Genomic DNA, 15,201 nt, shown 5'->3' on the forward strand with positions numbered 1-15,201 from the left:
TCAAAAAGCAGCATGTGACTGGAAATCCCTGAATTTTTGTGGGTCAAAACGGGGGAGAACATACACCAAGAGAGAAGAAAGGTGAAAATAGGGCAAACACAAAACTTCCAGCCACTGCTGCTGAGGGCAAGTACTGCCAAGGAAAGCACCTGGAGTGCAATGCTGTGTCTAACCCAGCACACCACCAATTTTTGTGATGCAGGTGGGGTAGGCTTACATGCCTCCACCAATGAATTTGATGAAAACTGGCAAAATGCAGAGATATGCCCCAGAGCATTATATTAACAGTCACAAATGAACAAAAATTCTGGCAGCAAAATCACCCAGAGGAGCTGCAGCCTTTTGTGCAGGTGCCAGCCATGCGAACTGAAAGAATGCCTAAAATTGTGAATGTAATCTCAGATGTGTCAATTTGCTATTTATTTAAAATGGTGGGAGATTAAAAATGCTACAGTTAAAGTTCAGCTCAAAGCTGATACACAGCATCACTGCACAGACAGGTTTAACGCAGAGAACAAACCTGGTGCACAGTGGATCCTCAGCAAACATCTCCTGCCAGGTGGGTCTGTGCAAATCTGGCAGAACAGACCCGAACTTGGTTTGCCAGTGAAGAGCAGCTATGGCAGGAAAGGCTGCTTCCATCACTGCTGGGAAATTTAAACATCAACTGAATCTCAAACGCAGCTGAAATTCACTGGGCATGTTTAGCAACCACCACTGGTGAAAAAAAATCAGAATATGAATAACAAGATGTTTGTGTGAGGGACAAAATATTCCATGTTTATTCTTCTTTTCTATTGCTCTAGAGGTAAAAAAATATATAAAAGTAACTGCACCCCAGGTACAGTCTGGATTGTCATGAGCAGGACCTCTGCTCCACCAGCTGTGCTCTGAAGTACAACCTTCAGATACAAATCTCTCATCAGAGCAGAGAGAGAACTCCAGGAAAACCCAAACCAACCAAGCCAAAGAAGGTGGCAGCTGTGCCATCAGGAGAGCAAACCTAAAATGCCAGGTGTGGCAGAGCCAGCCTGGCCCAGGAGCAGCAGCTCTGGTGGAACAGAGGCTCCTCCCCTGCTGCTGGGTGAGGGCATTTCCCAGCTCTGCCAGGGGACGGGCACCCCCCGACCTGCAGTGAAACCCTCCGAGTCTGTCTGGGAAAAGCCTCTTTGTCCTGCAGTGCTGCCACCACCTGCACTGGGCACTGCAAACCTGAATGGCAGCACTGGGAATGACCTTCCACAGTGGATTATTTCTGTTCTACCAGTGCACAGGGTGTTCATAGTCTGTGCACAGGGGAATATTAAACAACTGCTTGTTTGTGCATGGATTTAATAGAATTAACCAACCTGTTTTATCCACAATCCCATTCCAGCTAGCATCCTGCTCCTCAGTTTACATCCCATTACCCACAGTCTTCAGGTTCAGCATACAGATGCAAATGCTTTTAAACAACCAAAATGACCTGGGTTTCATTCCAATGCAAAGTTGCTCAATTAAGCAAACCCTTGAAATTATTTTAGACTCAGCTGAATAAACTCTTTCAATAGCTCACTTAGCCTATTTACATTCCAACACGACTCAGTCTGCAATCCATATTACTAATTGTACTTTTGTTACTGTTATTATTTCTCAGAAATTATTTCTTTTTAGTGTCTTTATCAAATTAGCTGCATTTCCACACAAGGCTTGCTGCTCTGAATTCTAACATTTCTGAGGAAGAATGACAGAGAGGAAGCTGAGATGAAAAGCATCATATTTGCTTCTGATGCAAGAGAAAGTGATCCAAATCGGATTTAATTCCTGCCAGTTCCAAGGCAGGAAAATGCTGAGCTTGCCCAACGATGTGAGGGAAGCTGAGAGTGAGGGAGGCAGGAAGGTGTTACAGCAGCTTGCACTGCACTCTCCCTCTTTTTGCTGGAGAATACTCAGGAACTTTTGTAAGAACAGCTCTCTTCTTAGTGCTTCTGCAAGGGTCAAGTATTGATATAGTCCGTGTAGAACCAAAATGTTCATCCATATCAGAACAACATTCTGGTTCCCTTGTTAATTACACCGAAATCTGATTCAAAGCCTTATTTAGGAGCTGGAATTGAGCTGTCAGAGCTCATTAGAAAAGCTGTAATTGAGACTTCTTCTACTGTGAAAACTTTTTAATAAGCAAATAGTCTTGTGAGGCTTTGCAAGCTCAGAGGAAGAGCTTTATAGACCCATTTATTGATATTCCCAGGCCACACTGAGGCCGAGTGCTCATCAGTAAGACCAATGAAAACAAAATCCTAAGAAGAGTTTTCTTTAATGATTAGTGGATTTTTTTTTTTCAGAAGGTGGTACCAACTCAGCTGCTCCCTCTGAATCCTCTGTCACTTCCACAGCAAGGCACTTGCTACAGCAGTGGTTATCATTGTTTTATTGGAATCTATTTGCACTGGAGGAGCTGGTGTCTGTGTTAGGTTTCTAAGTCACCCCAAAGCTGCAGACTGGCCACACACTTGGTTCTGGCCAAGTTACTTTACCCAGGTTTCCACATCTGGCCACAGACTGGGTGCTCCTCCAGCTGTAATCTGAGATCACACAGCAGCAGTGAGGACCTGACAAGCCATACCATGACTGTATACAACTATACAGGAGAGGCTTGAAAAGCTTTTCTCCAAGACCTACTAAATTAGCATGCTTTGCTTTACCTTACAGCATTTCTGCATTTTATTTTTGTACTAGTTAAGCCAATTAATGATTGTCACAAAAGATCACTTGCTATAGATGATGTGAGTTTTTCAGTCCACAATTAAAAGGTCCATGAAATTATTAATTCCACCTTCACGAAGGAATCTTGACACTGTGCAGAAAATGCAGGCTGGGGCTACACATTGAATAACCAAGGGAAAATTGAAATATTGAACAGTTGCTTAGTACTTGATGCCATCTTCTCTTTGCACTGAACTGAACATGTGTCCCTAGGAAAGGCAGCATAAACTTCAGGTTAAGGACATAATGATTATTCAAAGGGGCCAGACTGGTGGAACCAGAGCCACACCAGGAGCTTAATGTGCTATTGCCACCTTTTTGTTTGGTTTTAAGAATTTAATTTTGATATTTGGATATTTCTGTGTTATAATTTTCTGTGCAAAGTTTTTTCATTTCCCCCATTTTTTCTTGATTGAAAACAATCTCCCAAAGTACCATCAGGTGGATTTCTGTTAATGCCCCATGTGCTCATCTACAGCATCAGGATAATTAGATAAAGCATATCTGCCTTCTCAAATCTACCATTTGAGCTGAATAAAAGCACAGCAGCAGCAGCTACCACGCTGTGCTGGGTGACAGTGGGCTGTCAATGGCAAATGGTTACAGGACAGCTGGCCAAGAAAGAACATGCTGGCCAAAGAAGGAAGAAGAGATTCTGCAATCTTGTCTTTTCACTAAAAAGGCACACTCATTGATTATCTTTCAATCTTTTCCATTGGCCTCCTCCCTCTCAAGAGCTGTGGGGGTTTTTTCCCTTCCTAATCTCTGCTAGGCCAGGAAGACCAACATTGCTTGGATTTGTTAATCTCATACCCAGAAAGTACCAGATTCCTCCCTCTAAATTCTAGCTGTAGCCTCAACTAAGAGAGAAGTCCAGCTCAATTCCAGGCAGAAATGTGTCAGAATATGCACATAATTCAGGAAACAAGCCCCCAAAATCTGTCCTGCACATGTTATATAGAGGCTTCTAGTTCTTCTGAACATACTTCCCACCCTTTGATCGTGGCTGTCAGGCTGCTTAAAAAAGGCAGCCTCCTCTTCCAAGGGCTGTGGCACCAGGGGCTGCATGCTAAACTTCCTTCACCCAGTAAAGGTAAGGAACAGTGCTGGTAAAATTTGGTTTATAACTGAGTTTGGATATTTGCATGTTATTTTTAATCTTGAACAACATTCCAATGACAGACTCTTGAGAGAAACTGCTACAACATGAATTAAATACAGGTCCTTTCTCACCCATTACTTGCTGATAAAATATTGACAAGGTGCCTGTGGAGTTTCTTCATGCCCCTTATAAAAAACACTGTAATATTAAACCTACGTTGTTTGTTCTAGCTGTTGATTATTTTTCTTCTTCCTTGGAGGCTTCTTCTTCTTTGGCTTGCTGGCATTCTGGTTATTCTGTTTGTTGTTCACACCAAAGTGCCCTGCTGAGATATCGCTCTGGAGAAGGTTAACCAAGAGTGGACTTGTGAGCGTCACATCTTTATTGACAGGAAACACAGGATTCTGCCCACAGGAAACCTGATTCCCATTGGGAGTTCCACTAAACCCCGTACTGAAAGGCAGCCCATGGCCAGAGAAATGACTCCCTGAAGCATTGTTGTTTCCTTGCATTCCTTGCATATGAGAAGGCACCATGTTTGGCTGCTGCACAGGAACCTCAGGTAACATCTGTGTCAAGTTCCCATCGTTGTTTGCTGTGGTAGCAGTATCCCCAAGTTGCTGAGAGATGTGAGGACCAGGTCCAGTGGGTCTTAAAACTTGCCCTTGAATTCCCATCACCTGAGAAGGATTCCCATTCACGGGGCCTTGCTGTGCCATCATCTGCCCAGTGAACTGCACCATGTTTCCTTGCATGTTTGGGGTTGGTCCTCTCATCAGTTGAGCTGGCCCCGTCATAACATTGGACTGGTTTTGGGTATTAAAAGGCTGTTTATTTCCTTGCATCTGAGTGGTCATCATCTGTTCCATCATTGAGTTTTGCTGTAGCAAGACCTGGCCCTGAGGTCCCATCATCTGATTGTGTGTGGACATCATCTGCTGTCCCTGCTGGGGAATCATCTGTTTGGGTGGGGTCATCCTTTGGGGAGAGGGACCAAGATTTTGGTTTTGAGGTGTCACCATCATTTGGCCTTGTGGCATGAGCTGAGTTCGAGAAAGTATCATCTGGTTTTGAGGGTTCAGCGATCCCTGAGCCTGAATGTTCACCATCTGTCCTTGAGAGGACACGATTTGCTGATGCATCCCCATAAGCTGGGACTGTGGTCCTTGCTGAGGCTGTCCCTGCATGTTGCCCATGTTAACCTGTGGTACCCCACTAGCACCAGCCTGCTGGGTGTTCATATTTCCATGAAGTCCCATTAGATTGGTCTGCATCATATTTGCTGGGCCATGTGCTGCTTGCATCTGAGTTTGAGGAGGTCCAGATCCTTGGCCACCTTAAGAAAATAAAAAGAAAATACCAGTAAGACACTAACTGGATTGGTGTAAGAGTTTTCACACCTTTAACTGTTGAGTACTCCAAAAGTCCCTTTTCCAATAAACTGGTGTATCTCATATATTTGCAGTCCTGGGATGCAGAGTTTGATGCTACAGACACGTGTTAGTTGTCAAAACAGAACATCATACACCTCAAAATAAACACTTGGGCTGGTATTTCCCCTGTATCCCTCTGCAGAAGACAGAACAGAAACTTAATTTCAGTTGTTATCTGCACCTAGGTTTGAAAACCTTCCATAATGTCACCTAACTCAGCAGAGTAATTCCTAACCAAAATGAGCTTCAAACCCTGAGGTTACTTTATAATGGGTTAAAGAATAAATGCACACAGAGTACTAATGAAATGACATCATCAGGGTATCCATAATCCAGCCAAAGGACTAATAATTGAATTGTTAAATTGAGACATTTGTGAATTAAAGATTTCATTTTCACACTTTAAGCAGACTTTCAAAATTTTTGAAGGAAGTAACAAATAATCTTTTCAAAGCAGAACAAGATATTTTGCTACTCTGCTTCTAGGATAATTACACTTTTTTTTTTTTCTGGACAAGAAGTTCCTTTTGTGTTGTATCTTTATTACCCCTTGCCTCCAAGTTTCAGTGTTACCTTCCATTCAATTTCTGAACAGCTACTTCTGAAGCCCAGACCCACAGTCCTCATCAGTAAGAGTTGGGTTTTGAGAAACATGAGCAGCCTTATGCTTTTCTTTTCCTTATCCAGCACTACACCCAGAGCACTGCTGCAGTCCCAGCCAGCAGCTCCCTGTTAATGGCAGGAGTTGAATGGCTTGGGACCCGTGTGACACAGGAAAAGGCACCATGTGCTACAAATGGAAAATGGAAAAGGCTGAGGAAGGCCCCAGTGCAGTCAGACCTGTGTGCTGCACGTTCTGGCTGGTTGGCAGCTGCGGTGCTCCGCTGTTCCCTGGTGTTCCTGGAGCTGTGGAAGGCACCTGACCTTGCAGGAAGTTCTGGTTAGCCTGGCCTGCAGGGAACCCCGGGGGGAGCCGCTTGGGCATTCCTGAACACGAGAATTTTCTGATTAGTTAGTATGGAAAAGGGGAAGGAAAAAATAGACAAAATCTGTAATTGGAGAATACCTTTGAGTCTGTGCCATCATGTGACACGTTTAGGCAGCAATTGTTTTTTGCCAATATACAAAATCCACTGAAGACATTCATAGTTCTTACCTGTGCAATAATTCTGTCTAACAAATTACTATGACTAATTTCAAACTATAATTTCAGTACAAAACTTACTGCCCAGAGAAGGTGAAAAGTCCAAGTCTGACCTTTCAGAAACTAGAACTTTAAGTAACGTGGTTTGTTGCTTTCTGCTCTCCCGCATCTCTTAGCATGCCCTTAACTTATTTCATGTACACAAACACAAATAACTGGTATTTTTGCTAGTGATGTGCTCCTCTCACCAACTCTGACACACCAGGCACACACTCCTTATCAGTGCTGCTGTGTGCACACAAACCCAAAGGGTCTTTTCATCCCAGAGTGGGCTGAGGAACCCCATGGTTCAGTACATCCAGACCTGCTGCTCCTTCAAGTAACTCTGCTATCCCTGCTGTAAGAGCAAGGAATTGTGTCAGGCCCTTATGTGGCACAACACCCACACTTTGGCACATCCAAACATCTCTGCTGCCCTGGGACAGAGAGAAAAACCTCCCCTCTACCTGCCAACATGAGCAGCAGCGCAGATGGATTTTAGAGAACTCAGTTCTTTTTAACTCACTGTCCACACAATGCCTCAGACTTTGAGGCAACCCTGCCCACCGCACCCTTTATTTTCCTGACCCAGTGCCAGAATGTGACTTCAGTTCCTTCTGCAGTTATGGCTTTCTTGCACACCTAATTGTACTACTTGTGCTAATTATCTGGTCCTAGGTTGTAATTAATATTTCAAGGTAATCAGGTCTATAGGTCAAACACCAAATATATCTACAAATACAGAAACAGACTTCTTGAAACACCACATCACTCCAGTTTTAGTTCTGCAAAACTTTCAGGGAAGTTTTGCACATAGGAATGCTTCAACTGAGAAAAAAAGAAAGTGTTAGCTTGGTCTCTTCCAAATCTGATATAAATTCTGATTTGCTAAATTGACTGTGTGAAATGCAAAGTGTTTGAATGCATTCATTTACACCAAACCTTTAAATGCAAGGTGGCTTAAAAATGGAAAGATCTATCATGAAAAATTAACATATAAACTGCAGCAAAGAATGAGCATGCACAGAAGTCAGGCAAAAATCTCAGCAGTGGAAGCAACACAGCTTTGCTGAAACCAAGGAATCCTGTCTTTTAAAATCAGCTGAGGATACAGCTCACAGCAGGATTGTTGATTTTAGCAATAAGGTCTACAATAAGACCGAGTAACATATTTTGATGGTTTATTGTGGTGTCACATTTAACTCAAAAAAATTGAGGTTTCTTTGTAGTAGGTTTACTCAGGAAGCAGAACATGGGGATTGTTCTGGCTAAAGGTCACGGCTAAGATTTCTGATGGAGACATATGGCTGGTGAGGCAAAACTGTAGGGAAATGTGACTATAATGAATAATGAATAACTGCTTCCAGAGGGAGACAAAACAAGATACACTAAGTGTAAGGCACTGGCAGATCCCAAGAGGAGAACATTGAAACAGAGAAAATTCATCTGAATTCAAACGAGACCCATGGTACAAACAGTGAAAACAAGAAGCTTGTCCACATCAGCAGACCAAGAAACAGGAATTCCTTACAGTGTTTTGACAGATTCTGGATGTACAACATGAGAATGCAAGAAACTAGAATGTATTTATGTGTGTGTAGGTAGACAAAGAATATGGCCCATATTTTATAAGTACATAAAGGAATTATTTCAAAGGCTTAAACAAGAACTGGTGTATGGGACCTGAGAACAGCCATCCAAGAGGAAGATGAACAAATGAGTGAGCAAAGAGAAGCACGACAAATCTGCATGGAAATACAAAGGGCTCAAGGGGAAAAAAAAAACACCAAGGACACAGAAGAGATCCTGGGACTGACAAAAGAAATTCCTTCATTGTTAGAGAAGAACTCTAGGAGTAGTAAGGAAAAGAAGTGAGTGCATTGGTCCAAAGAGGAAACTAAAGACAACACAGCCAAATGAGAAACTAAAACATCCCTTAAGCTCTTAATTTTAGGATAGGGAGTACAACAGCATGGCAACAACAGCTCTTTCCTCTTTATATGGGAAGAAATTGGTGACAAAGACAGGGTGAAGAAGAAATATCCACAGCTTAGAAAGGAAGATGCAAAACAATGTCTCGGTTCTTTAGAAAATGTAAATGGTGACAGAGGAAGCTGAAGAGAGAAAGAAAATTTGTTTGTTTTCATGACACTCTCTCGCAAAAAAATCCTCCCTTTCCCCCCCAAAAAGAACAACTCCCAACCTAAAAAAATCCCCACACCATCTCTGAACATCCTAAGCTTGCCTAAAGGCAACAGAAGAGCTGTCAACAGGACAACTGGCAGTAATAACAGTAATGCACACAGCAACTCCTCCCTGACCCTTCAGGCATCTCTGTGACACTGCAGGACAGAGAGAATAGAAACCAAGGGATGCTGATGCTCATTCACCAATACCCACCTCATACTCCATCTATTTGTTGATTCTGTCTCATAAAGGATCTTTTCAGAACTAACAGCAACATTAGTTCTTGCCACTTTATATTTGGGGTTTTTTTAAATAAAAGAAGATCTCAGTACTTCTTACCTCCTAAACCAGGGTGTAAACCTTGTGGACCTTGGTTTTGCTGCTGCATCACCATGAAGTTGGGGGGTACATTCCCCTGTTGCACCATAGGATTACGACTAGGAGAACTGACAGGCTGCTGGAATCCCTGGGGAAGTGTGCTACTCTGGGGAGGCCTTGGTCCCAGCTGCTGCTGTGTCTGGTTAACAGTTGGAGATGAGGCAGGAGAGCCCTGCTGGAAGGAGGAGGGAGAGGAAGCAGGAGACTTGTTGGTCAGGTGGGGTTGTTGTAGTGGTGTAGGAACCCGTGAGGGCCCTCCCTGAAGGCTTTTCATTTGAGGAGCAGTAAACTGGCCAGGATTGCTCATCTGGGGAAAGTTTGAGTGAGCCTGGGAAGCTTGCTGGCTTCCAAAAGGATATGGAGGTGGAGGATGAGTAGGAGTTTGTACTGTAGCTAGAGATGGTCTTGCTTGAAGCTGCTGCTGCATTTGTCCAGGCAACGGGGCCTTTTTCCAACCCTGGTTTACTGTCAGTGTACCCAGCGCTCCCTGGGTTGGAGGAGGCTGAAGTGCTCCAGAAGGAAGGTGGTTCCAGCCAGGGGGAACTGGAACCTGTGCTGGTGAAGTGAATGAAGGTCGAATACCCTGCTGTGGCTGCTGATGTGGCTGGGGAGGCCGACTCTGCAACTGCTGCTGCTGTAGCTGCTGAAAGTTGGCTGAGTTCATCTGCCTGTTTACAGGAACTGACTGCATTGAATGGAGCTGGGGAGCTAAAGATCCAGATGGATGATTTTGCTGCTGTATATTTAGCCCAGATAAGAGTGGGTCCATTGCATCTATTAAAATAGCAAAGAAAAACAATAAAAAAAAGTAACCTACTGTAGACAAAACCCATCACAAAACAAGAAAGGCTAAATTGCTTGCTTGCATTTCCTTATTCTGCATAAAATTTCATGTTCCAGAGAAGCCAGGTCTTATCAATTTATATCCTCTAAAATAAAGCACAACAGCCCCACAATGCTACAGACTGATGTGAGCCCTCTACACACTTAGAACTGCAGAATCACACAGTATCTCAGCTGGAACGACCATTGAGCCCAAATCCCTGCTCCTGGCAGGACCATCTAAAACTAAACCACAGGACTAAGAGCGTCATCCAGACACTCCCTGAACTCTGTCAGGCTTGGTGCCATGACCACTTCCCTGGGGAGACTGTGAAGAATAAACCCTAAACATTCACACCTACCAGACCCCTGATCCTTAAACTACCAGTCTATCCACCCTTCCTGAAAAGAGGGGAAAAAAGAGCACCAGAAATATTCCTGCCTCGTTGAACTAATCCTTCTCTTACCTCTGGCTAAACATAAAGCTCAGTCACAACAGTTCAACTGCAAAAATACCACTGCCATTGCTCAACACATTTGAACAAAATACCAAGTAAGCTGGTGATTTATTAAGCACCCAAATTATTTGAAAAAATTTAACAGATTAAGGGGGAAGGCAAGTTTTCACAGGAAGAGTAGCTCACAGAAAGGCAGGGAAAATGTTCCAGAACAATTCTGGAGTACTCTCAGGAATACACACTCAAGCCTGTGTGCTGAAGAATCAACATTTAAGAACATTTTCAGATCAGTACTATGACTAAATTTTACCACCTGGCTGTGAGGAAGGCCGAGGTGTTCGTGGCTGCAGCTCAGCACTAGCACCACTTGCCACCATAGAGGAGGGCACATTTCCACCCTGGGACATCATGACAGCTGCAGCATTGCTCATTCTTATTAAACCTTAAAAAATAAAAATAGAAATTATCAAGTCTTGCAGTTACATAGAGAAGAATTTCAGAATTTTTTCCCTTAAAAAGAAAAAATTATATTCGTCAGTAAAACATTTCTTTAGACTTCAAGAATTGTTTGTCCAAAATAACCTGAGGACACACGTCTCTGTCTGAAAGCTCAGATTCCCTGGTATCAAACAAGTTACGGTCATGCTGTAGCTCTTTCTTTAACACTAAATTTTTAAAAAGAGTATAAAAGGAAACACTACTGACTCATGAATTAATGTGAGCCTGACTTGCCACTGAAAGCACCAAGTGACAAGATTGTATCAAAGCTGCACGTGGAACTCAGGCTTTTGCAAGATCTGAAACTAGAAAGTAACTGAGGTGTTGCAAGAGAGAAAAAAATTCAATGTTTTACTTCCACAGGCTGCTATTTTCTAAAATGATTGCTATTGTTGCCCTGTTGGTTATACTGCTGTTATGTTGTTGACCTGCAGAGAGGAAATAAAGGCACTGAACAGCACAGTGGAGAGCACAGCCCTTCTTTAAATGTTTTAAAGGACAAAGATTTCACTACTGTGTAATTAGGTTTTTACAAAGGCGAAATGTTCTTTCCATTCCTTCTCAACAGCCACAAATGCATCTTAGATAAACTGACCAAAAATGCTCCTGCTTTAATTGCTTTAAATCCTATTTACTAAAATATTAGTTATTTTGCCTTATGAGTCAGCTATTTTAATAAATTACATAGTAGCTTTCTTTGTAAAAAGTCTTTGTAAAATCTGAATTTTGTAGCTGAAAATTCCTTATGCATATACAAAGCTCTAAAATACAGTTTAATCAACTACACCTCTCCACAAAAATTCCTTCTTTATGATCAGACCTCAGAAGTTTATCAGAAAATAAAATGAGAGAGTAACAATGACAGTCCTGTACTTCCCATAGTTCTAACGGATTTAATCTAAGTCAGTTTATTGTACACTGAATAGAGACTTATGCACATTTCCATAAAGGGAACCAAACAGAACACTGTGAAAATTTGTGCATATTTCAAAGTGAATTCACTATACTCAACTCATGTGCTTTAAAAGGCTTTATGTGAAAAAACCCCAAACCAACCAACTAACCAACAAAACCCCAAACCACCACACCCTCAAAATACCTGAAAACAAACAAACTGGCCCCACCAAAATCACTCCAATGCTTGTGGGACACAATGCAGCCAACAATTTATTTACATAACACCAAACATGGTTTGACCGCACAGAACAAGAACAGACGTTAATTTAAATGGCCATTACAATTCTGCAAACAATAGCTGCTGTAAGCAGCAGTTTCATTAGTCCAGCAGCAGATTTCTGAGTGTCTGAAGCTGCACAAAGGCAGCTGAGGGGATTTACCTTGCCCCCCCTGCATGGGGAACCCCGTGTCCATGCGCATGGCGCTGCTCGCTCCCAGGGGCCCGTTGATCCGCACATCCTGGCTCCTGCTCTGGGCTAAGGCCAAGTTGATAGCACCTTCCCCTAAAGCAATGCACAGGGTGGGTGAACAGAAGAGACAGAAAAGCAGAACACAGACATTTGCAAAAGGACATGTAAGAAATGCCGAGGAAGGAAGAAGAGGCTCCACCTCCACTGTGCACTTTAGAAGGACACTTACACATCACACCATCCTTCTGGATTCAGTTTTAAGAAAACCAAATGTCATGACAAGCATTACCTGCCCTTGGTTTCATCCTGAGGGTGCTCCTGGACAGCTGTCCAGAATGGATAGTGTAACTGTGAAATCCACTGAAAACTTGTCTTAAAGACAGCCTCATATGAAACAACAGGGAAAGAAAATGAGCCAACCCTTTCCTAAGTCAACACACAGAAAACATTTTCCAGGAGGGCTCCTGATGCCCAGAGCATTTTCAGGTTTCATTTTTATTTGTAGTAAATTTTATTCTTGAAAGAATAAAAGTCCTGGGCTATCTTTTTCACTAAAGCTAAAGTAGTAACTTAGAAGCTTTGCAACATTAACCAAGTACACAAAACTGCTTTTTGAGTCTACTTAAATGTGAGCTTTGGAAGCAGATTTGGTGTGAAATACCTTCAATCTGAACTGAGAGAATGCCCAGGTCTCGGAGCTGTTGGTTGTTGTTCTGAGCCAGGATTCGCAGCCGCTCGGCTGCTTCCCGGGGGATGTTGAAGGTGACACGGACACTGTTCCAAGGCTCTATCTTCTGCACTTTTAACTTGTTGGATTCTTAACAGAAAAACAACCAAAGTCAGTGCAAAGGCAGTTTTTAAACATGTCTGATGAAACAACTTGGTTAAAAAGTTGAAAAAAATGAAACAGTTTTTGGCTTTGAAAATTGCCAGTGCTTGGTCTCAGGTACAGGAAATTTTTCCCCACACAGGTGTACAGTGACCAATGCTGCCAAACCACATCAGGGATTTTCCAAAAAATTAGCAGTAAAAAAACTACTCAATGATAACCAATGCAACAGACGACACACTCACTTGATAGTATTACTCAAAAATTGAAATATTCTGTGGATAAACTACTTTGGAAAGATAAGAAAATATCTAATAAAACAGATTTCATACAATTATAGGTATTAGGTTTGGGTTGGAAGGGACCTTAAAGCCCAATCCATTCCACTCCCTGCCATGGGCAGGGACACCTTCCACTAGACCAGGATGCTCCAAGCCCTGTCCAGCCTGGCCTTGGACACTGCCAGGGATCCAGGGGCAGCCACAGCTGCTCTGGGCACCCTGTGCCAGGGCCTCAGCACCCTCACAGGGAAGAATTCCTTCCCAATCTCCCATCCATCCCTGCCCTCTGGCACTGGGAAGCCATTCCCTGTGTCCTGTCCCTCCAGGCCTTGTCCCCAGTCCCTCTCCAGCTCTCCTGGAGCCCCTTTAGGCCCTGCAAGGGGCTCTGAGGTCTCCCTGCAGCCTCCTCTCCTCCAGGTGAGCACCCCCAGCTCTCCCAGCCTGGCTCCAGAGCAGAGGGACTCCAGCCCTGTGATACAGTACATTTGTTTGGGAACCAGATGGATGAGGGGAAAAAACTGACTACAGGAGTGAAACACTTGAAATATTTGCTCTAAAAATGCTTGTGAAACCATGTTGTTTTTTTTTTTGTTTTTTGTTTTTTGTTTTTTTTTTTTTTTTTACAAGGCCAGTGCCAACAGAGTCCTAGCAGTATTTCATTGATTTCTACCTTATTATTTAGTTTTCTGGGTAGGTATTTCATATCCACTGCCAAAAATGTCTCAAAGTCATGCAAAATACTTACTTGCACGTTTTCTGAAAGCCTGTTCTACACATGAGTGTTTCTACATAGATCAGTGGTTTTCAAAGTAACAGCAAAAAGGTTGGGCAGTTATGCTGGATACATTATCCAAAGTGATACCTACCTAAATGATTGCTACAAAATGCAGTTAAGGATAGTTAAAAACACAGCTCCCAATATAGCTTTATAAGTTTCCAGTTTCTATCTTGCTGTAAAGAAAGTTCCTCTCAAAACAGAAAGCATTGACCCAAATTTTCATCAGCCAGCTCCTCCACTGTAACCTTAGATTTACTCAACATTTGCTACCTTTTGGAGTCTGAAAAACATGTTAGTTAAGAATGCCAGCACTCATTCCTATTTAGGAATCTCTTGTTCACCACTAATTCACCAAGACCCTTTTGCTGCTACAGTAACAGAATTATTAAATTCATCCTCGTTCTACCTGTAAGCCTGTTTTTGGCTGGGAACATGTCAGGAGGAGTTTTAAAATCTCCTTTTGTGGAGGTTTGAACAATCCCATTTTTTCTGTTATTAATGTTCCAATATTTAACACAGAAAAATTGTATTATCAGTTTTGGTATTTCTATGTATTTGTACCCAGGTTTCTCACTTTTCAAACACTGCATCTGCCAAGATAACCCCACGTTATTTACTAACTCCACATTCAGGATATCCTATTTTGCTCTGAATCAGTTTAAATAACTTCTCACATGGATAATTTTCAAATTAGCTTGACATTGATTTTAAAAATTTGCTTTCTCAGCTGAGGTCTGAATCATGTTTATTAATCCTGGCATTAATATTTATAACAGACTCAGCATGCAGATGCCTCTGTGTAACAAAGGTGACTACGTGCAGCAACAGACTGAATAGATGTCAAAAACTACACAATTCATCTGTGGAATTACACACATCCCTTCACACCAGTAACCATCTGTTAGTTTACATCTACTGCCAACTGTTTGTGAGATACAGCTCAAAACTGTAGTATTTCTTCATAGTATTTTTGTCTTATCCCAGCTTTTTTATCTCTCTGAGCAAGAACAGCAAGAACCCAACAAACTGATGCCAGCTGACTACATGGACAAAATTGAAAGAAAGGAATAAAGTGACAAAGAAATTCAGTTTGGTTCTTGAGGAGTAATGTGTTATTTTTCTGAAAAGGTGTTTGACACT

At 42.4% G+C, this 15,201-nt stretch overlaps 1 protein-coding gene across 1 annotated transcript in view; it reads right to left on the bottom strand.

The window, feature by feature from the left end:
- NCOA6 (nuclear receptor coactivator 6) overlaps positions 1-15,201 on the bottom strand; it is a 44,214-nt gene that overhangs the window by 15,768 nt on the left and 13,245 nt on the right. Inside the window, exons 5-10 of the mRNA XM_032127408.1 lie at positions 12,835-12,990; positions 12,144-12,266; positions 10,622-10,750; positions 8,990-9,802; positions 6,121-6,267; positions 4,064-5,183 (exon numbers count right to left, since the gene is read on the bottom strand). Coding sequence (XP_031983299.1) covers positions 4,064-5,183; positions 6,121-6,267; positions 8,990-9,802; positions 10,622-10,750; positions 12,144-12,266; positions 12,835-12,990 — 2,488 coding nt within the window. The remainder of the gene's footprint in view (positions 1-4,063; positions 5,184-6,120; positions 6,268-8,989; positions 9,803-10,621; positions 10,751-12,143; positions 12,267-12,834; positions 12,991-15,201) is intronic.

The sequence above is a fragment of the Corvus moneduloides genome, chromosome 17 (assembly GCF_009650955.1).
Source record: "Corvus moneduloides isolate bCorMon1 chromosome 17, bCorMon1.pri, whole genome shotgun sequence".
Classification (NCBI taxonomy): Eukaryota; Metazoa; Chordata; class Aves; order Passeriformes; family Corvidae; genus Corvus; species Corvus moneduloides.